Below are 21,556 nucleotides of genomic sequence, written 5' to 3'. Positions count from 1 at the left end.
TCCATATGTATAACAAAAGTGTTCCACTCTTTAATTTCCTAATGAGAATGGATTTCCATTTTAGTTATAGTACATTTAGAGAACCAAAGTCATTTCAGATATTAGATAGTTTCCTTATATACCAGCAGTTTCCTTTATGAATACCATCAACATCATTCAGAAACAAAATGTTACTGAGGAGAGTTTTTTCAGATAGCATATAATGTTATACATTATGGACATAATCAATGGTTGGGGGAATAAATCAATGAATTAAATTCAAAAGGAAAATTAACTAAATTTTCAACCTTTAAAAAGTAAATACATGTTCTGCAAATTAAAGTCGCACTCTTCTGGAGATTTATTTTTAAATATGCCCCATAGAAAATAACAGGATGCTAACAGCATATCTTTTAAAAGCCATACAAAATTAGTATAGGCAACAACATCTCTACAAACCAGAGAATTATTCAATTCTGGCATTTCTTTTTTCTGAAGAAAAAAAATATTTAATAAATTCAGTTTTCAAAAATCATCACTGCTGAATTGTTGACTCCTGTGGAGTAAATTATCTGTTTTTCTTCTCAATTAAGGCAAGCTCCAGCTTCCTTCAGCTATTGTATTAGGGCTCTCTAAAGAGACAGAACTACTAGGTTACATGTATGTATAAAAGAGAATTTATGAAGGAGAACTGACTCACACAATCGAAAGGTGAAGTCGCATCTGTAAGCTGAGGAGCAAGGAAGCCAGCAGTAGCTCAGTCCGAGTTTCAAAATCTCAAAAGTCGGGAAGCCGACAATTCAGCCTTCAGTGTGTGGCTGAAGGCCTCAGAGCCCCTGGTAAACCACTGATGTAAATACAAGAGTACAAAAGACAAGAGCCTGGAGTCTGATGTTTGAGGGCAGGAAGTGTCCAGCACAAGAGAAAGATGAAGGCTGGAAGATTCAGCAAGTCTGCTCTTCCATCTTCTCCTGCCTGGTTTATTCTAGCCACGCTGGCAGCTGATTGGATGTTGCCCACCCACATTGAGGTGGGTCTGCTTTTCCCAGTTCACTGACTCAAATGTTAATCTCCTTTGGCAATACTCTCACAACACACCCAGGAACAATAGTTTGCATCCTTCAATAAAGTTGACTTAACCATTACAAGTCTATCCCTTGTCTACTTGAAAAATACACATCTCCTGAAATCATATATAATCTCCAAATAAAGACAATAATAAGGCTATAATTATGTCTAATTTACAGCTATCCTTTGTTCAACTGGAAGTGCTCTAATCATTAACCTAAATGTTATTACATAAAGTTAACAACACTTAAATGTCTAAATGAAGTCAATAAACCTTATGTCACATGATAAAGGAAAAATAGAGGGAATAAAATGAAGAGGCTTTCTTAGTACAAGCGTACACATGCACAAACATATTCTTAACAAAATAAGGAGAAAATACTTATGACAATGACATTCCTCGTTTCTGCAACTGGTCACGTGATAGTATTCAAGACTACCTTCTACTACTCATTCTGTACTCTCTTTGCCTTCTGCAACCACCTCAGTGGGTCATGAAATTTTTTTCCTGGTCAAGTGACCTAAACCTCCATTCCTGAAGAGTCTGAGCCATTTATAGTCCCACCTGGATTGGGTTGTTAGTTTCCCATTGACCTTAATCACAGGGCATGGCAAAACTAAGAAACGCTCCATGGAGTCTCCTGTATTCCATACATACTCTTCCTTATCTCCATTATGGAGTAGTAGGCTGATTTCATGTTTTTTGTTTTGTTTTTGTTTTTTGAGATGGGGTCTCTGTCGCCCAGGCTGGACTGCAGTGGCACAATCTTGGCTCACTGCAACCTCCGCCTGCTGGGTTCAAGTAATTCTCCTGCCTCAGCCTTCCAAGTAGCTGGGATTACAGGTGCCCATCACTGCACCCAGGTAATTTTTGTATGTTTAGTAGATGGGGTTTCACCATGTTGGCCAGGCTGGTCTTAAACTCCTGACCTCAGGTGATCTACTTGCCTCAGCTTCCCAAAGTGCTGGAATTACAGATGTGAGCCACCATGCCCAGCCTGATTTCATCTTGATAGTTTAAGTCAATCACCCCAGCCAACACTGTAACTCTTGTTAGCTTGTTGACTTAGAGGTAGGAGGAGCCCAAAGTGACCAGGTGGCAATCCTAACCTCCAGTTTAACAGAATACTTCTTGTGTCTCCTGATGGCAGCATTTCTCCCTCTGGAACTAAGATCTGTAGACCAGCAGAATGTAATGTCATGGGAACAGGAAGCAAAAATTTTGCTAGTGAATCACTAGGGGTGATGGTGAGTGGTGCCACTTTGATGTCTGAACTTGTGAATCCTGGCTATGAGAGAAACTGAACCATATATTGGATGCTGATTCAGAGCATACATAGCTTCTGAAGAACTTTGCCCCAGCCCTATAAAGTATTGTCAACTAGTTGACATTGTAGTTATGACTTCAAAAGGCAATCCCACCATTCTATCAATCCAGCTGCTTCAGGATGATGGGGAACATGGTAAGATCAGTGAATTCCACGAGCATGAGCCCACTGTTGCACTTCTTTAGCCATAAAGTGAGTGCCTTGGTTAGAGGCAATGTTGTGTAAAATACCATTATGGTGGATAAGACATTCTGCGATTCCACGGATGGTAGTCTTGGCAGAGGCATTTTGTGTGCAGGATAAGCAAACTCAGATCCAGAGTATGTGTCTATTCCAATGAGGGTAAATCACTGCCCTTTCTGTGATGGAGGCGGTCCCATGCAATCAACCTGCCACAAATAGCTGTCTAATCATCCCAAGGAATGGTGCCATATCAAGGGCTCAGTGTTGGTCTCTGCTGCTACCACACTGGGCACTCAGCAGTGGCTGTAGCCAGGTCAGCCTTGGTGAGTGGAAGTCCATGTTGCTGAGCCCATGTGTAACCTTCATCCCTGCCACCATGGCAACTTTGTTCATGAGCCCATTGGGTGATGACAGGGGTGGCCGGGGAAGAAGGTTGAGTGGTGTTCACAGAATGAGTCATCCTATTCACTTACTATTAAAATCCTCTTCTGCTGAGGTCACCCTTTGGTGAGCATTCACATGAGATACATATATCTTCACAGTTTTTGACCAATCAGAGAGGTCCATCCACATACCTCTTCTCCATATTTCTTTGTCATCAATTTTCCAATCATGCTTCTTCCAAGTCCCTGACCATCCACCCAAACCATTGGTTACAGCCCATGAATCACTATATTATCATACATCTGGCCATTTCTCCTTCCAAGTAAAGTGTACAGCCAGGTGCACTGCTTGAAGTTCTGCACACTGGGAGATTTCCCTTCACAAGCATCCTTCAGCGATACCAAGAAAGGGGTTATGGTGCTGCAGCTATCCATTTTGAGGTGGTGTCTGCATATCATGCAGAACCATCTGTCAACCAGGCCCTAGTCTTCTTTTCCTCTGTCAACTGATCACAGGGAACTTCTCATGAAGCCATCGATGCAGGCTGGGGGAGAGCACGCAGGATGGCAGGAGTGGGGACCACGGGCATTTGAGTCACTTCCTCATGTAACTTACTTGTGCCTTCAGGATCTGCTTGTACCCCATCATGTATATACTGCTTCCATTTGATGATGAAATGCTTCTGTGCATGCCCAACTTTATGGCTGGATGGGTCAGAAAGCACCTAGTTCATCACAGGCATTTCAGGTTGCCTGGTAACTTGATGATCCATAGTCAAACGTTCAGTTTCTACTAAAGCCCACTTACAAGCCAAGAGCTTTCTCTCAAAATGAAAGTAATTATCTGAGGAAGATGGCAGGGCTTTGCTCCAAAATCCTAGAGGTCTCCACTGTGATTCACTTATGGGGGCCTGCCAAAGGCTCCTAATAGCATCTTATCTGCCACTGACACCTTAAGCACAATTGGATCTGCTGGGTCATATGGCCCAAGTGGCAGAGAAGCTTGCACAGCAGCCTAGACCTGTTGCAGAACCTTCTCCTATTCTAGACCCACACTCAAAACTGGCAGCCTTTCAAGTCACCCAATAAATGGGCCAGAGTAACACACCCAAATGAGGAATGTGTTGTCTGCAAAATCCAAATAGGCACTCTAAGCATTGTGCATTTTTCTTGGTTGTAGGAGGGGCCAAATGCAATAACTTATCTTTCACCTTAGAAGGAATATCTCCATAGGCCCCATAGCACTGGACCTCTAGGAATTTCACTGAGGTAGAAGGTCCCTGAATTTTAATGGGGTTTATTTCCCATCCCCTTGCATGCCAATGTCTCACCAGTGAGTCCAGTGTGTTTGCTTTTTCTTACTCACTGGGTCCAATCAGCATTATGTTATCAATGTAATGGGCCAGTGTGATATCTTGTGAAAGGGAAAAGTGATCAATATTTCTGCAAACAAGATTAGGACACAAAGCTGGAGAGCTGATATACCCCAAGGCAGGACAGTGAAGGTAAATTGCTTGCTTTGGGTCTAATCAGATTAAGCATCCAACTCCAGAAACCCCAAAACCAACTAAAGAAATCCATCCTTAAAATTCTGTTCCTCTAGAACCACTCCTTGTACCAGAATCTGTATTTGGCAGGGTTCCCTAAAGGGACAGAACTACTAGGATATGTGCATATATGAAAGGGGTTTATTAAGGAGAATTGACTCACTCAATCACAAGATGAAGTCCCACGATAGGCCATCTGTAAGTTGAGAAGCAAGGAAGCCAGCAGTGGCTCAGCCCAAGTCTCCAAACCTCAAAAGTCAGGAAGCCTACAATGCAGACATCAGTCTGTGGTCAAAGGCCCGAGAGCCCCTGGTAAACCACTGATGTAAATCCAAGAGTCCAAAAGTCAAAGAGCCGGGAGTCTGATGTTTGAGGGCAGGAAGCATCCAGTACAGGAGAAAGATGAAGGCTGAAAGACTCAGTAAGTTAGCTCATTCCACCTTCTCCTGCCTGTTTTATTCTAGCCACAGTGGCAGCCAATTGGATGGTGCCTACCCACATTGAGGGTGGGTCTGCCTTTCCCAGTCCACTGACTCAAATATTAATCTCCTTTGGCAACACTCTCACAGACACACCCAGGAACAATACTTTGCATCTTCCAATCCAATCAAATTGACACTTAATATTAACCATCACAGACATATTTGTGTGTGTGTATGTGTGTATGTATATATATGTACTATTTTAAATCATTTTTAAATGTATTTTTAATAGAACTGAACATTGTTTTGTATATACTGTCAGATATCTAGGAACTTCCACATAGCTGGGTGATTGATACTTTTTTTTCTTTTTGAGACAGGGTCTCACTCTGTCACCTAGGCTGGATTGCAGTGGTGCAATTTTGGCTCACTGCAACCTCCACCTACCAGGCTCAAGCAATTCTCCCACTTCAGCCTCCCGAGTAGCTGGGACCACTGGTGCGTGCCACCACGCCTGGCTAATTTTTGCATTTTTTTGTAGAGATGGGGTTTTGCCATGTTGCCCAGGCTGGTCTTGAACTCCTAAGCTCAAAGCAATCCACCTGCCTCAGCCTCCCAAGTGCTGGGATTATAGGCATGAGCCACTGCGCCTGGCCAATTGGTGCTATTTTTTATAAAGAAGCCAAGTAGTTTTATATTTAAGTCTTCTTATATCTGTCAGGGTTCTCCAGAGAAACACAACCAATAGGGGAGAGAGATGTGGAGAGGGAGAAGGAGAGAAAGGGGAAGAGGTAGAGTGGGATGGGGAGAGGCAGAGAGAGATTTTTAGTAATTGGCTCACAGGATCCTGTGGGCTAACAAATGGAAATTTTTAGGGTAAGCTGTCAGGATGGAGATTTAAGTGAGAGTTGCTGTTGCAGTGTCTAGTCCAAATGTTGGAAACTCAGGCAAAATGTTTTATGTTGCAGTCTGGAGGCAGGATTTCTTTTCAGAAAAACTCATCTTTGTTCTTAAGGCCTTCAACTGGTTGAATGAGATCCACTCACATCAAAAAGGATAACCTGATTTACTTAAAGTCAACTGATTATAAATTTTAATCACATGTACAAAAAAAAAAAATCTTTAAAGCAACATCTAGACTAGTATGACCAAACAACTGGTCACTGTAGATTAGCCACATTGACACACAAAATTAACCATCACATTGCTATTTGACATCATGCATATAGAGTCTTATCTTTTTAGTAATGTAAGCTTTTGCTATTTGTTTAACTATCGCATTGTTAAAATTCTCAGTCATAATTACTTGTTTTTTAACTTGTGGTATGAAATAACCTAAAGGTAAATTCACATGTATGTAGAGTTTTCTACCTATTACATTGTTTATCATTTTGTTATCTTCATGGATTTTTAATTAAACATTTTCATTAGTAATTAAAACATCCTCTGATTTTAATATAATTACTCATTTATCCCCTTATACTTCTTATTCATTCAAGAGCCTATGATTTTCTTTAAGTCAGATTAAAATTTAAAATTTAAAATTTTTTTACAGAAGCATATTCCCTGATGAAGAAGTACTTGTCAAAGACTGTTAAATTAGCACTGCTATAGGAACCTTCAAGTCATGACAGTTCTTAGAAAATGGAGTCTATTCACAGGACTTTGGTCCATGCTAAAGCTATGAGCAGAGGCTAGAAAGGCAGAGTGTCTCCACCTTATTAGTGGGTTTTCCTCTTACTGTCAAGAAGAGAAAATTCTGGGCCAAGGATATGTCTTTTTTATTTCTTGTGATCTTAACAACAGCCTCTTGACAGGACTTCTTGGGAAGCCTGTCATTGCTTGAAGTTCCTTTACTCTGAGTAGACTGTTAATAGCGACTTTAAGTAACCCTCCTATTTCAGTTAGTTTATAATTGCTAGACAAACTGCTCTAGGCTTAGCTTTTTCAAACTACCAAGAATAGTTAACTCAAGATTTAAGTAGTGCATTTTTCTGGAGATTCTCTTGTCTTGCTAGGACAAGTTTGGGTTGTCAAACTCAAATAAGTGTGTGTTCCCAGAATTTGCTGAATCACTTCAAAATATGAGACAAAGAAATCAGACTTGTCAATAATATTTGGGCCAGTTTTCTACCTCTTGGGAGAAATGGTGAAGAGATAGTTTAAACAGTATTCTCTGTAGTTTATGATGATGATGATGATGATGATGATGATGATGATGATACATCCCGCTCAGTAAAAAAAAAAAAATTGTAGAGTGACCAAAAATCCTAGTTTGCCTGAGACTGAGAAGTTTCCTAGAACATAAGGAAACATACCCAGAATAGGACATTATCTAACAAATGTAGAAGTAGTAACCCTTAGATTAAATCAAAAGGTACTATATGTACATTGACCTAAATGTACTATGTATATTTTTATAATAAAGTAACATATTACAAAGTACATAACGACTGAACCTAAAAAGGATGAGGTAGAAATAAATTTAAAAATAAGTGTTAAAGAGATGTTTATGCCAGGAATATAAGAAGAAACACTTCTGACAGTTTTATATTATTTGCCTGCATTTGTATCTTGACAACTATATTGAATCGGCAATTTCCTCTCAGCAATTTTTCCAGGATATGTGATCATTTTGAGATGGTTGGCTTAGTTAAAACTAGGTAATTTAAACTGTAATTAAATTTACTTGTGATCACTAACTGTAGCAGGGGAAATAAATAAATTCCATTATCATTACTTTTAGTGGAACTCCCATTTTCTCTCAAGAAAACAACATATCACTTGCCAATGTCCTCCAGACTAAAACTACCAGCAACTCACCTGTAGTTATATTCATTGGGTTTGCTTCTTGCAGCTAGGGAAACTACATTGATTATTACAAGAATAACTCAATAAATATTTATTAAGCATGCTCTCATGAAACCTAATATAAAAAAATTTATTAAGCATGCATAATATCTGGCACCATGCTAAGTGTTAATAATTACTTTTAGTCCTTGTGAATTCAATGAGTGAAAATAAGATAATTTAAACTTAATAATAGTAATACCTAACAGTAATGTTTGCACTATGCCAAGCCCTAAGTGCCTTACAAATAATAACTTATGTAATTCCCTCAATAATTCTCAGTAAGGTAGATGCTATTAATTTTTATTCCTTGAACTACTAGTAAAGCTAAACATATTTTCATAAACTACATTCAAATTTACCAATATATTGTTTGAGAGTTATTAAGAAACGCTAGGGAATATTATTTTCACCTTTGATGAAAAGATTACAGGAAGTTATTTCAAACATATGACCATACTTCATACTGACTTAATGAATACAGAACTAACATGCATTCAGGAGTCAAATTTTAATATAAATAATCTCAGATTTATACTCAATTTTATGGCTTGGTCTTTTAGAGACTGATATGGTTTGGCTGTGTCACTGCACAAAACTCGAATTGTATCTCCCAGAATTCCCACATGTTGTAGGAGGGACCCAGGGGGAGGTAAGTGAATCATAGGGGCCCGTCTTTCCTGTGCTATTCTCATGATAGTGAATAAGTCTCATGAGATCTGATGGATTTATCAAGGGTTTCTGCTTTTGCTTCTTCCTCATTCTCTCTTGCTGCCACCATGTAAGAAGTGCCTTTAGCCCTCCGCCATGATTGTGAGACCTTCCCTAGCCACATGGACTAAGTCCAATTAAATCTCTTTCTTTTGTAAATTGCCAAATTCCAGGTATGTCTTTATCAGCAGCATGAAAACAAACTAACACAGAGACAAATGATACTGTAGTTCCAGAGGTCCAAATTCCTCCTGGAATCTAGTTATATATCGTCCATCATACCTATATGTGAAAAGAGTAGAGTAGATGCAGGATGAATATTTCAACTACACTGTTATTTAGCCTTTTTTTTTTTTTTTTTGGTAAATTACCGGTTCATTTTCCAACTCTATTTTTCTAATGGTGCTGCTGTTATTCACTTTCTTAAGAAATTTTTATTTTTTTTTGAGACAGTCTCACTCTGTTGCCAGGCTGGAGTGCAGTGGCACAATCTTGGCCCACTGCAACCTCTGCCTCCCGGGTTCAGGCGATTCTCCTGCCTCAGCCTCCCGAGTAGCTGGGACTACAGGCATGTGTCACCACACCCAGCTAATTTTTGTATTTTTAGTAGAGACAGGGTTTCACCATGTTGGCCAGGATGGTCTCCATCTCCTGACCTCGTGACCTGACTGCCTCAGCCTCCCAAAGTGCTGGGATTACAGGCATGAGCCACCACACCCGGCCTCTTAGGAAATCTGAATGGCTCCCTGTGCATCTAGGATTTTAATCCTTGGACATTTATCTAGCAAATTTCTCAGATGCCCTATTTTACATTTTAATGAAGTAAAGTCTATCTTTCTACCTTTTAATGTTAGCTTTTACGTGTGGATCATTTTGGTTTTCTCTTAATGCTTCTCATGCACAATTATCTGAATCTGAAATTTGAATTATAGAAAAGATCAATTGAGTGTGTATAGAAAAGAAACAATGAGAGTCAATAAAATAAAAACAGTGTTTCTAATAACATCTATACAGAGAACAAAATAATACATTTCAGTATCTTCAGTCTTACTCCATGATCAATGTAGATTTTGCTAGCTTTTATCTAAATCAAAAAGCATATGGAATTAGAGTACTATTTCCTTAAAATTTCAAGTGCAGACCAGGCATGGTGGCTCATTACAATCCTTAATGTATATACACCTAGCAAGAGAGTGTAGAAATATATGAGACGAAACTGATAGAATGACAAGAAGAAATAGATGAATCTACTATCTATAATTGGAGAATTCAAAACACCTCTATCTGAAATGTATAGATTCAGCAGGCAGAAAATCAGTAAGGACATAAAATCAACAACATCAATCACTTGGATGTAATAAGACATCTATACATTATTTGACAATAGCTGAATACATATTCTCAATCTCATATGAAACATTTACCAAAATAAACTATATTCTGGACCATAAAACACACCTTAATAAATTTAGAATAGAAGTCATGTAATGCCTCCTCTCAGACCACTAGTGATTGAACTAGAAATCAATAACAGAACGATAACCATAAAATTCCAAAATAAGAGATTAAATGGCACCCTTCTAAATAACACATGGTCCAAAGAAAAAATATCAAAAGAAATTTGAAAATATTTTTAAACGAATGAAAATGAAAACATCCTAGCAAAATTTGTGGGATGCAGCAAAGCATTGCTTAGAGGTAATTTGTAGCACTGAAAAAATATATTAGAAAAGAAGAAAGATCTAAAATCGCATATGCTTTCACTGTAAGAAACTAGAAAGAAAGAGCAAATTAAACCCAAAGTAAGCAGAAGAAATAATAAAAATTTGTGCAGAAATCAATAAAATTGTAAACAAAATAAATAAAGAAAATTAATAAAACCAAAAGCTGGTTCTTTTAAGGCATAAATAAGATTTATAAGCTTCTAGCCAAGCTAACAGAAAAAGGGAAAAAACATAAATGATCAATATCAGAGATGAAAGAAGGAACATCACTACAGAGTATCTGATGAACATTAAAAGGATAACTGAGCAATACTATGAACAGCTCCACACCCACCATAATACCAAAATCGTGCAAAAACATTACAAGAAAAAAAAGTACTACAGATCAGTGTCTCTCATGAACATAGATGCAAAATTTCCCAACAAGATACTAAGCAAATTGAATTTAACAATGTATAAAAATAATTACACACCATGATGGAGTGGAATTTATTCCAGATTGCTCTGGTCTGAATATTTGTCCCCTCCAAACTCATGTTAAAATGTAATTCCATTGAGGCAGTATTGAAAGGTGGGGCTTTAAAAAGATTATTGGGTTATGAGGGCTCTGACTTCAAGAATGAACCAATACATTCATAGATTAATGGATTAATAGGTTAATGAGTTAATGGATTAATGGGTTATCACAGGAGTGAGACTAAAGTGCTTAGTAAAAAGGGGAAGAGAGACCAGAGCTAGAACGACCAACTTTCTTGCCATATGATGCCCTGCACTGCCTCAGGACTTTGCAGAGTTCTCACCAGCGAGAAGGTATTTCACCAAATGCAGCCCCTCAACCTTGTGTTCTCAGCCTCCATAGCTGTAAATATTAAATTATTTTTTTTTTTTTTTTTTTTTTTTTTTTGAGATGGAGTCTCGCTCTGCCGCCCAGGCTGGAGTGCAGTGGCCGGATCTCAGCTCACTGCAAGCTCCGCCTCCCAGGTTCACGCCATTCTCCTGCCTCAGCCTCCCGAGTAGCTGGGACTACAGGTGCCCGCCACCTCACCCGGCTAGTTTTTTGTATTTTTTTTAGTAGAGATGGGGTTTCACCGTGTTAGCCAGGATGGTCTCGATCTCCTGACCTCGTGATCCGCCCGTCTCGGCCTCCCAAAGTGCTGGGATTACAGGCTTGAGCCACCGCACCCGGCTAAATTATTTTTCTTTATAAATTACCCAGTTTCAAGTATTCTGTTATAAGCATCAGAAAATGAATTCAGACATAGGTATACAAGCCTGGTTCAATTTGCAAATCAATTAATGTAATAAATCACATCAATAGACTAAAGAAAAAAAACCATATATCAATAGATGCAGAAAGAGCATTGGACAAAATCCAACATGAACTCATGACAAAAATTCTCAATAAACTAGCAATAGTAGGAAACTTCCTTGAGATATTGATAAAGATATCAATATTTACAAAAAAACTATAGCTAACTACAAAGTTAATTATGAGAAACAGGAAGCTTTCTCACTAAGATCAGGAACAAGGCAAAGATGCCCCTCTCATCACTGCTCTTCAACATCATACTGGAAGTCCTTGCTAATGCAATAAGACAAGAAAACAAAAGGTTTATAGATTGAGAAGAAAGAAAAATGTCTTTGTTTGCCAATGACATAATTATTTATGTACGAAATCCAAAGAATCAACAAACTTCTGAAACTAAACAATGATTTTAGCAAGGTTGTAGGATACAAGGTTAATATAGAAAAGACAGTTACTTTAAATTACTTTCCTATATACTAACCATGAACAAGTAGAATTTAAAATCGAAAACGTAATAGCGTTTAGCACACACGAACAAGTACTTAGTCATAAATCTAACAAACTATTTACAAAATCTATATGAGGAACACTACAAATGTATGATAAAAGAAATCAAAGAACTTTGAAGAAATATTCCCTGTTCGTAAATAGAAAGACTAAATATTGTTAGGATATCAGTAATTCCCAATTTGATCTATAGATTTAATGTAACCCCAGTCAAAATTTCAGCAATTTGTGGATATTGACAAAATAATTCTAAAGTTTATATGAAGAGGCAAAAAAAACACTGAACAGCCAATACACTGGATGAGAAGAACAAGGTTGTAGGACTAACACTACATGACATTAAGACTTACTACAAGGGTACATGTCTCAGTCTATTTTGTGCTGCTATCACAGAATGTCTGATATTTGGTAATTTATAAAAAACAAAGATCAATTTCTTACAGTTCTGGAGGCTGGAAAGTCCAAGATTGAGGAGCTTGCATCTGGTGAGGACCTGCTGGCTGTGTCATCTGATGGCAGGAGTTCACAGAGCAAGAGAGTGCATGCACATATGCAAAAGAAGGGAGCTGAACTCACTCTTTTATCAGGAACTCACTCCCTCAATATTTTACCAATCCTGTGATAATGGCATTAATTCAATTTGTGAGGACAGAGCTCTGATGACCTAATCACCTCTTAAAGATCCCACCTCTCAGTGCTGTTGTATTGGGTATTAATTTTCTAACACATGAATTCAGGGGGACACATTCAAACAATAGCAAAAATACAGTAATTAAAACAGTATAGTATTGGTGAAAGTAGAAATAAATCCATGGAACAGAATAGGGAGCTCAGAAATAGAACAACATAAATCAAGTCAACTGATCTTTGACAAAGAAGCAAAGGCAATATAATGGAGCAAATGTAGTCTTTTCAACAAACAGTTCTGGAACAACTGAATGTCCATAAACAAGAAAAAAATATCAGTCTAAGCACAAACTTTATACCCTTCACAAAATTTAATCAAAATGGATCACAGACCTAAATGTAAATGCAAAAGTATAAACTCATAGAAGGTTATATAAGAGAAAATCTAGATGATCTTTAATTTGGCAATAACCTTTTAGATACGACACAAAAGTTATGATTTATGAAAGAACAAATTGATAAGCTGGGTGCCATTAAAACTAAAAATTTCTACACAGCGAAAGACATTCTTAAGAGAATGAAAAGACAAGCCACAGCCTGGGAGGAAAACACAGAAGATATGTGCAATAAAAACTATTACCCAAAATATGCAAAGACTCTTTAAACTCAACAGTCGAAAACAAACAGCTTAATTTAAAAATGGGTCAAAAACCTTAATGGACACCTCACCAAGAAAGATACACAGTACTCAAATGAGCATATGAAAAGGTGCATCATATGTCATCAGGAAAACGCACATTGAAATACCAATGAAATACCACTACACATCTATTAGAATGGCCAAACTCCAGAACACCGGCAACACCAAATGCTAACAAGGATGTGGAGGAACATGAGCTCTCATTCATGGCTGGTGGGAATGCAAAATAGCACAGCTACTTTGGAATACAGTTTAGTGGTTTCTTAAAAAACTGAACATTATACTTACTGTCATAGTCTGTTTAATGTTGCTCATAAGAAAATACCTGAAACTGGGTAAGTTATAAAAAGGAATTTACTTCTTAGTATTGTGGAGGTTCAGAATTTCAAAGTCAAGAGGCCATATCTGGTGAGGCCCTTCTTGCTACTGGGGACTCTGCAGAATCCCAAGGCAGCACAGAGTATCACATGGTAAAGGGGCTAAATGAATCCATTAACCCATTAATCTATGAATGGGTCAATACATTCACGAGGACAGACTCAATCACTTCTTAAAGGCCCTACCTTTCAATACCGTTACATTAGGGATTAAGTTTCAACATGAATTTTGAAAGGGACAAATATCCAAACAATAGCACTTACTATATGATCCAGCAATCATGCTCTTGGTATTTATCCAAAGGAGTTGAAAACTTATGTTTACACAGAAACCTGCACAAAGATGTTTATAGCAACTGTGTTCCTTTGCAAATTGATATGGTTTGGCTCTGTGTCCCCACCCAAATCTTACCCTGAATTGTAATAATGGCCACGAGTCATGGGAGGGACTCGGTGAGAGGTAATTGAATCATGGGGGCAGGTTTTTCCCATGCTGTTCTCATGGTAATGAATAAGTCTCATGAGATCTGATGGTTTTATAAAGGGTAGTTCCCCTGCACACGGTCTCTTGCGTGCCAGCATGTAAGATGTCCCTTTACTCCTCCTTCGTCTTCCACCATGATTGTGAGGGCTCCCAGCCATGTGGAATTGTGAGTCCATCAAACCTCTTTCCTTTATAAATTATCCAGTCTTGGGTTTGTCTTTATTAGTGGCATGAGAACAGAATAATACACCAATACCTAGAATCAACCAATGTGTCCTTCAATAGCTACTGGAATAAAGAAATGTTGGTACATCCAGAAAATGAAAAATTATTCCGTGCTAAAAATTAGGTATCAAGCCATGAAAAGACATGGAAGAAATTTACACACATATTACTAAGTGAAAGAAGCCAATCTGAAAAGGCTACATACTGTATGATTCCAACTATATAATATTCTGGGAAAAGCAAAACTATGAAGACAGTAAAAATATAAGTAGTTGCCAGGGTTAGGAGGGAGGGAGAGATCAATAGTCTGAGCATAGGGGATTTTTAGCCAGTAAAACTACTCTATATGATACTAAATGCTGGAAATATGACATTATACCTTTATCCAAACCCATGAAATGTGCAACACCAAGAATGAGTCCTAATATACACTATGAACTCTGGGTGGGAATAATGTATAAATGTAGATTCATCAACTGTAAATGTACTACTCTGTTGTGGGATGTTGATAATGAGGGAGGTTATGTATGTGTGGGGGCAGGAGGTACATGAGAAATCTCTGTACCTTCCTCTCAGTTTTGCTGTGAACCTAAAACTGCTATTAAAAAATAGAGTCTATTTTTAGAAAAGCAATTGGTAAAACAAAACAAAACAAAAGTAGCTCTACCACCCCTGGCTGGGTGGCCTCAGGCAATTTGATTTCTCTTTTTCTCAGTTTTTCCATCTGTTAAAGGGATAATAACTATTTCTTAAGATTTGTATGACTTGAATGAGTTGCTATTGTCCAAGCATTTTAAATAGTGCCCGACACATTAAATATTTGTGAAATAGATCAAAAGTAGTATTCACCACTCTGTATTGTAACTATTGATGTATCACCTTGAACTAGAAGCTGTATCACCTTTAACTAGAAGCTTCCTGTGGATAGACTCCATGTCTAGTTTGTTCAGCATTTGAACCTTCAGCTGGGCTGTGACACACAGGAGGTACCAAGGAAATATTTATTGATTGAGATGTCTAGCAGTGGAATGGGCTTCCCAGGAAATGGTGACTTCCAGTTGGTGTAATTGTTTAAGAAAAGGATGTGATGATCAACTGTCAGTGATGTTTCAGAGAGTATGCCTAACACATGAGGCTAGTAATCATGGCTAAAATTTCTTCCAAATCTAAGATTGCATTATTCTATTTATACTTTTTCTTTAGCATTGTTTGCAGTCTAACAACAGTACCACCATAATAAAGGAATTGCATTTTTCAGCACTTGCCACCTTCACCCTTAAATAGGTTCTAGCCATACCAAAATACTTTAGCCTTTAGCATCTTCCTTTCTCCTTAGGCACATTACGTGCTTTTCCTTTTGTTTAGAATGCTATCTTACACTTGTCTGTTTCAGTTTCTGTATACATTTTCCAGAAAGGCTTCCCCGGTCCTCCACAAGAGTACTAATTGTCCCTCACATGATGCCATAGAATTTTGGCTTTGTATTTATCACATGTTATAAATACTACCTGATTGCTAATTCACTAAACTGTAAGCTGCTTGAAAGCTGAATCTGTGTCTTGTCTACTAATCTTTCTCAATCACTTAATACACTGCACGATAGTAAGTATTCAAGGGCATGAATGAAACCATCTTACATAGGTCTATTGTTTTTCAATTGTGTGCATCACAATTTTGAAAGCATTTTCTTTTATAAATGTTTGGCTAACCTGTTACAATGTTTTGTAGTAAAATTTTCTCTTAATGTCAATTTTCCATATCTGCTTAATGCATTAAGCACAATATGTAATATGCAAACGTGTATTCCAAAACAAATATGTGCTTTTTTTCCACACTTAGAATTTAAAGTCTTCAAAGCAAGTTGGTTTTGTTTTGTTTTGTTTTTGAGGAAAATGTTTGGAGGTAAACAGATCAGGCCAAAATCAGCTAGATATCAGCCAATTTTGTCTGGAAAAAAAAAAAAACAAAACAGTTTTTTCTTACTGTGAATGCCACAATTAGTGAAAAGATGAATCTTGATATTCCAGGCTGTCTGAATTGTGCTGATGAGACAAGTAGTAGAAATGTTTTAACCTTTGGAGAGTTTGGTGATCCCTACTCTCCCTTCACTCCCATTTATTTTGTGGTTTTCCACAAAGGTTCATTTAAAAACTGAAAAAAACTCATCGATTAAGCTGGCCTTAAGAACTTATTTGGCCTTAAGAACTAGCAACATTTCTTTATTCCATTCCGCCCCTGAGGAAAATAAAGGGCTGGCCCTGCACCAAATTTCCAACTCAATAGGTAATGGGGGAAAAAAATTAATTGAATTTGTATCTGTATCGCAGAAAAATCATTTCACCTGGCACAATTAGAAGGTTCCTCAGACCCGTTACTCAGTAATTGGCATTTACCATACAAACTGATGACTCATTAATAACGACATATCATTCAGTGTCAGAAATCAATTAGGGATAACATTTCACTACATTGGTTTAGTGAAAAGCGCTTACTCACGTAGCGCAAGTCCTTCCTTAGTTTGTCAGACATCTATTACCAGCTTTCTTCACTCTGCAGGTCTAGTTTTCCCCTCCTCTCCCCCTCCCCTCCCCACTCTCCCCTCCCTACTATCCTTTTCTTCCTCTTTCCTCCCACCTCCTTTCCACCTCCTCCCTCCTTTGTTTTTCCTCCTCCCCTCCTCCCTTTCTCCCTCCGGGAGGCGGGACAAGGCTTGCCTGCGTCCCCCTAGATTGGCAGGTCACTGGGACGGCCAGCGCGTGCGCACTGGCCTGTCCGCGGCCGGTGGACCATGGAGGCCCCAAGGTCCTTAGCCCGGGAGTGGAGCGCACAATCCCTCCCCCTGGCAGTAGGGGACGTTTTGAAGCTGTGGCTCTGTGAGCTGTGGCTACTGCTACTAGGTTCTAGTTTGAACGCGACATTTTTGCCACACGAAGAGGACGTAGACTTTATCAACGAGTACGTGAACCTCCACAATGAGCTGCGGGGCAACGTCATTCCCCGAGCGTCTAACTTGCGCTTCATGGTGAGGCCTGAAGGCGGTTTCCCGAACCTTCCACGACCGTTGCCACAACGCCTCCCTCGGCCTCCGGAAGTTGGGGCCACTGCTCTGAGGCCGAAGGATCGCGGAGAACCGCACTTTTAGCTTGGATTTTAAAGTACACGTGAAGTTTATACAGAGAAAAACTGCGGACACTCAAACACATACTTATTACCATAATATTGCACAGGGCCGGGACTAGGGTGATAGAGGCACTGGCCTGCAGTGCAGATTTTAAGGGGGCGCCAATGCAAGAAAATGATATTTTAATGCAACGGGTTTTAAAATTAAAATCAGTGCAAAATGTCAATATCAGTGATAAAGAAATGTTAAAAAAATTTAACAAAGACAGGATCCTTGGGTCTGGATAAGGGAAAAGCAAGTGCGACACTCTCAGGGTGGTGCAAATCAAGATGAGAACCTGTTTGTATTTGAAATTTTTAGCTTTTTCCATCACAGATGTCACAGTAGCTTTGCCTTTTAAAATATTTTTTATCTTGATTATTGGTTTTATTTTATTTTATTTTTGGTGCCCATTCCAAATTTGGCTCCTAAGAAAGTATCTCAGTTTCCTCACCCTAGTCTTGACCCTGATTTTGCCTTACCTTACAATGCTGTTCTTGCTTTCCCCCTCTTTTACACCCTATAGTCATTTAACAGCTCATCAACTATTCCCTGGTTGCTATGGAGTTTTCATGACTGTCATTAAAATGACTGAAAATCCAGCAAGTATTACTGTCCTCTTAGGGAATTAGAAGCTTCAAATTTATCTTATATAGCAAGGACTGCTTTCCTAGACATGTCTTTTCTTCCTTCAGCATTAGTTCTTAGCACAAATTTCAGAAATGGGATAAATAAATTAAGGGTACGATATTTTTTATTTATTTAACACATAGCAATTGCTATGCTAAAGGGCTGTGCCAAATTTAGCATATAGCAGCTGTGTATAAATGTTCTGTTTTCACCACATCCTTACTGACTTGGACATGTTCAATTATTTGCTAAATGATAAATTATAAAAATAGTAATTTGTTTTAATGTTAATTTTAAGATACTATTTTGATAGGACATACTTTAGTTCTTTCGTGTTCATTTCCTTTACCTTTTATATTGTCAGCATTTCTGTGTCAGATTATATGCTTTCTTGTAGAAATATGCTAGCACTTGGTTCTGTCTACGGAAGATACTTTTTTCTAAGCCAATTATTTATCTTTTGAATTCAATTATAGAGTTTGGGAATATCTGGGAGTTTCAGCTAATTTTCCATTTTTTTGTGACTAATTCTGTTTCTTCCCAATTTGAAGATTATTCTTATTCCTGAAAATTAATAAACACATAATACTTTTAATACAACTTTTCATAGGTTTTCTATCTCATCTCTAAGAATTATATAATATTTCAAACATAAGGTGTATAAAATAATATACCTGTATACCCACAATCAATATTTTTAAATATAGACATTTTTAAAGGAATAGTATTTGATGTATAGGTTAAAGTCCCACCCTAAATGTTTACCCTTTTCTTCTTTCTTAAAGTTAATGTATATTTTTCCCATGTATTTTATTAGGACATAAATATTAACTGTAAATAGTATAGTCTATCGTAATAATATGGCCTATTTAAAACGTTTCTTTAGCAAATTTGGACATCGTTTTATTTTAATTCTTTTATTGGCTATTTTTAGTATTTTAATATATGTATTTATAAATTCCAAAAGTTAGTATCTGTAAACTCCATCCAAATATTAATAAAATCTTATTAATTAACACAAATTCTTATTAATCTTATTAATCTTATTAACACAAATTCTGAATACTTTCCATCCTTATTCATGCTGTTGTCGTGTAGTACTTTTGTTCTACCTTGCTTTTAAATACTAAAATAATTGTTGTTTTTAAAAAATTGTATTACAATATACAGGACATAACATTTACCATTTTAACCATTTTTAAGTGTATATAGTTCAGTGGCATTAAGTACATTCGCATTGTTGTGCGCTTGTTACCACCACCCATCTCCAAAATTTTTTCATCTTCCTGAACTGAGACACCATACCCATCAAATAATTACTTTATTCTCATTTCCCCTCCTTCCAGGCCTCTATCACCATTCTACTTTCTATCCCTATTAATTTTACTTCTTAAGGTACCAAATATAAGTGGAATTGTACAATATGTGTCTTTGTTACTAGCTTATTTCATTTGGTAAAATGTCTATAAAGTTCACCCATGTTGTGGCATGTGTCAGGATTTCCTGTCTTTTTACAGCTGAATAATATTCTACTGTGTGTATATACCATATTTTGTTTATCAATTCACCTGTCAGTGGATATTTAGATTGCTTCCATTATTTGGCTATTGTGAATAATACTGCTATAGACATGGGTGTACATTTATCTGCTACAGTTCCTGCTTTTGCTGTTTCTGGGTATATACCCAGAACTGGAATTGCTGTATCACTATGATAATTCTATGTTCAATTTTTCAAAGAACCGCCATTCTGTTTTCCATAATGGCTGCACCATTTTACATTCCCACCAAGAATGTTCAATGGTTCACTTTCTCCACATCCTTGATAACACTTGTTATTTTCTGTTTTATTTTCGTTACTCCTCTTTTTTTCCCAATGATAACCATCTAGCAGATATGAAGTGATACCTCACTGTATTTTTTATCTGCATTTCCCTAATGATTACTGATATTGAGTGTCTTTTTATTTGCTCCTTGACCAAGTTTTTCTCTTCTTTTAAAAGCTATTCAAGTCCTTTGCACACTTTATGGCCAACTTTTTAGATTTTTTGTTGTCGAGTTATAGGAATTTTCAGATTCTGGTTATTAATCTTTTTCAGATATATGATTTGAAAGTATTTTCTCCCATTTTGTAAGTTGCCTTTTCACTCTATCAATAATATCCTTTGATGAACAAAAGTTTTTAACGTCAATGAAGTATAATTTATCATTTTTTGTTGTTTTTGTTTGTATTTTTTGTATTGTATCCAAGAAATCATTGCCAAATTCAGTGTCATGAAGCTTTTCCCCTGTGCTTTTTAAAGGTTTTATAGTTTTAGGTCTTTGAGTTAAGTTTTGTATATTGTATAAGGTAAGGGTCCAGCGTATTCTTTTGCATGTGGATATCCATTTTTCCTAACTTCATTTGCTGGAAAGATTGTTATTTTCCCCATAAAATGGTCTTGCCACCCTTGTTAAAAATCATTTGACCATATATGCTGGTGTTTATTTTGGGGCCCTCTATTCCTTTCTATTAGTCTAATATGTCTGTATGCTATTAATAGTTCCACAACAATTACTGTAGAATACTGGTAAGTTTTGAAATTAGGAAGTGTGCATTCTCCAACTTTTTTCATCTTCTTCAAGATTATTTTGGCCATTCAGGGTCCTTTGAGATTTTTTATGAATTTTGGGATGTATTTTTGTATTTTTGCAAAAAAATGCATTATTGGGATTTTGATATGGGTTTCATTGATTTGTAACATTTTGCATAGAATGGCTATCTTAACAATATAAAGTATTCCAGTACATTAACTACAGGATGTCTTTTCACTTTCTAGTATCCACCTTAATTTCTTTCAGTAGTATTTTGTTGTTTTTAGCATATATGTTTTTCCCTCTTTGGCTAAGTTTATTCCTAAATATTTTATTCTTTCTGATGCTATTGTGATGGAGTGGTTTACCTAATTCCCTTTCATATTGTTTGTTATTAACATATTGAAAAGCAACTAATTTTTGTATGTTGATTTTGTAACCTGCTACTTTTCTGAATTTATTTATTGGTTCTATTTTGTGTGTGGAATCTTTAGGGTTGTCTACATATAAGATGATGGTGTGGCTGTTTTTCTTCGTTTTGTTAATGTATTCTGTCACAATGACTAATTTTTATATATCAAACCATTCCTGCACCAAGGAGTAAATTCCACTGGGTTATCATGTATAATTCTTTCAATGTGCTGTTAAATTCGGCTCTTTTTAATGTGCTGTTAAATTCAGCTTTTTGTTTTTGTTGAAGATTTTTATATTAATATTCATAAAAGATATTGGCCTATAGTTTTCTTTTTTTTTTTTTTTTTTTTTTTTTTTT

At 37.1% G+C, this 21,556-nt stretch overlaps 1 protein-coding gene across 1 annotated transcript in view; it reads left to right on the top strand.

Moving 5' to 3' along the window:
• Window positions 1-17,168: 17,168 nt before the first annotated feature.
• The window catches only part of GLIPR1L2 (GLIPR1 like 2), a 46,287-nt gene continuing 41,899 nt past the window's right edge, over window positions 17,169-21,556 (top strand). Inside the window, exon 1 of the mRNA XM_017872504.1 lies at window positions 17,169-17,443. Within this exon, the coding sequence (XP_017727993.1) occupies window positions 17,210-17,443 (234 nt within the window). The 5' untranslated portion in view covers window positions 17,169-17,209. The remainder of the gene's footprint in view (window positions 17,444-21,556) is intronic.

Source organism: Rhinopithecus bieti, unplaced genomic scaffold, assembly GCF_001698545.2.
Source record: "Rhinopithecus bieti isolate Rb0 unplaced genomic scaffold, ASM169854v2 scaffold_5476, whole genome shotgun sequence".
Taxonomy (NCBI): Eukaryota; Metazoa; Chordata; class Mammalia; order Primates; family Cercopithecidae; genus Rhinopithecus; species Rhinopithecus bieti.
The sequence above is the reverse complement of the archived record's forward strand: the minus strand, read 5'-3'. Positions and strand labels throughout refer to the sequence as shown.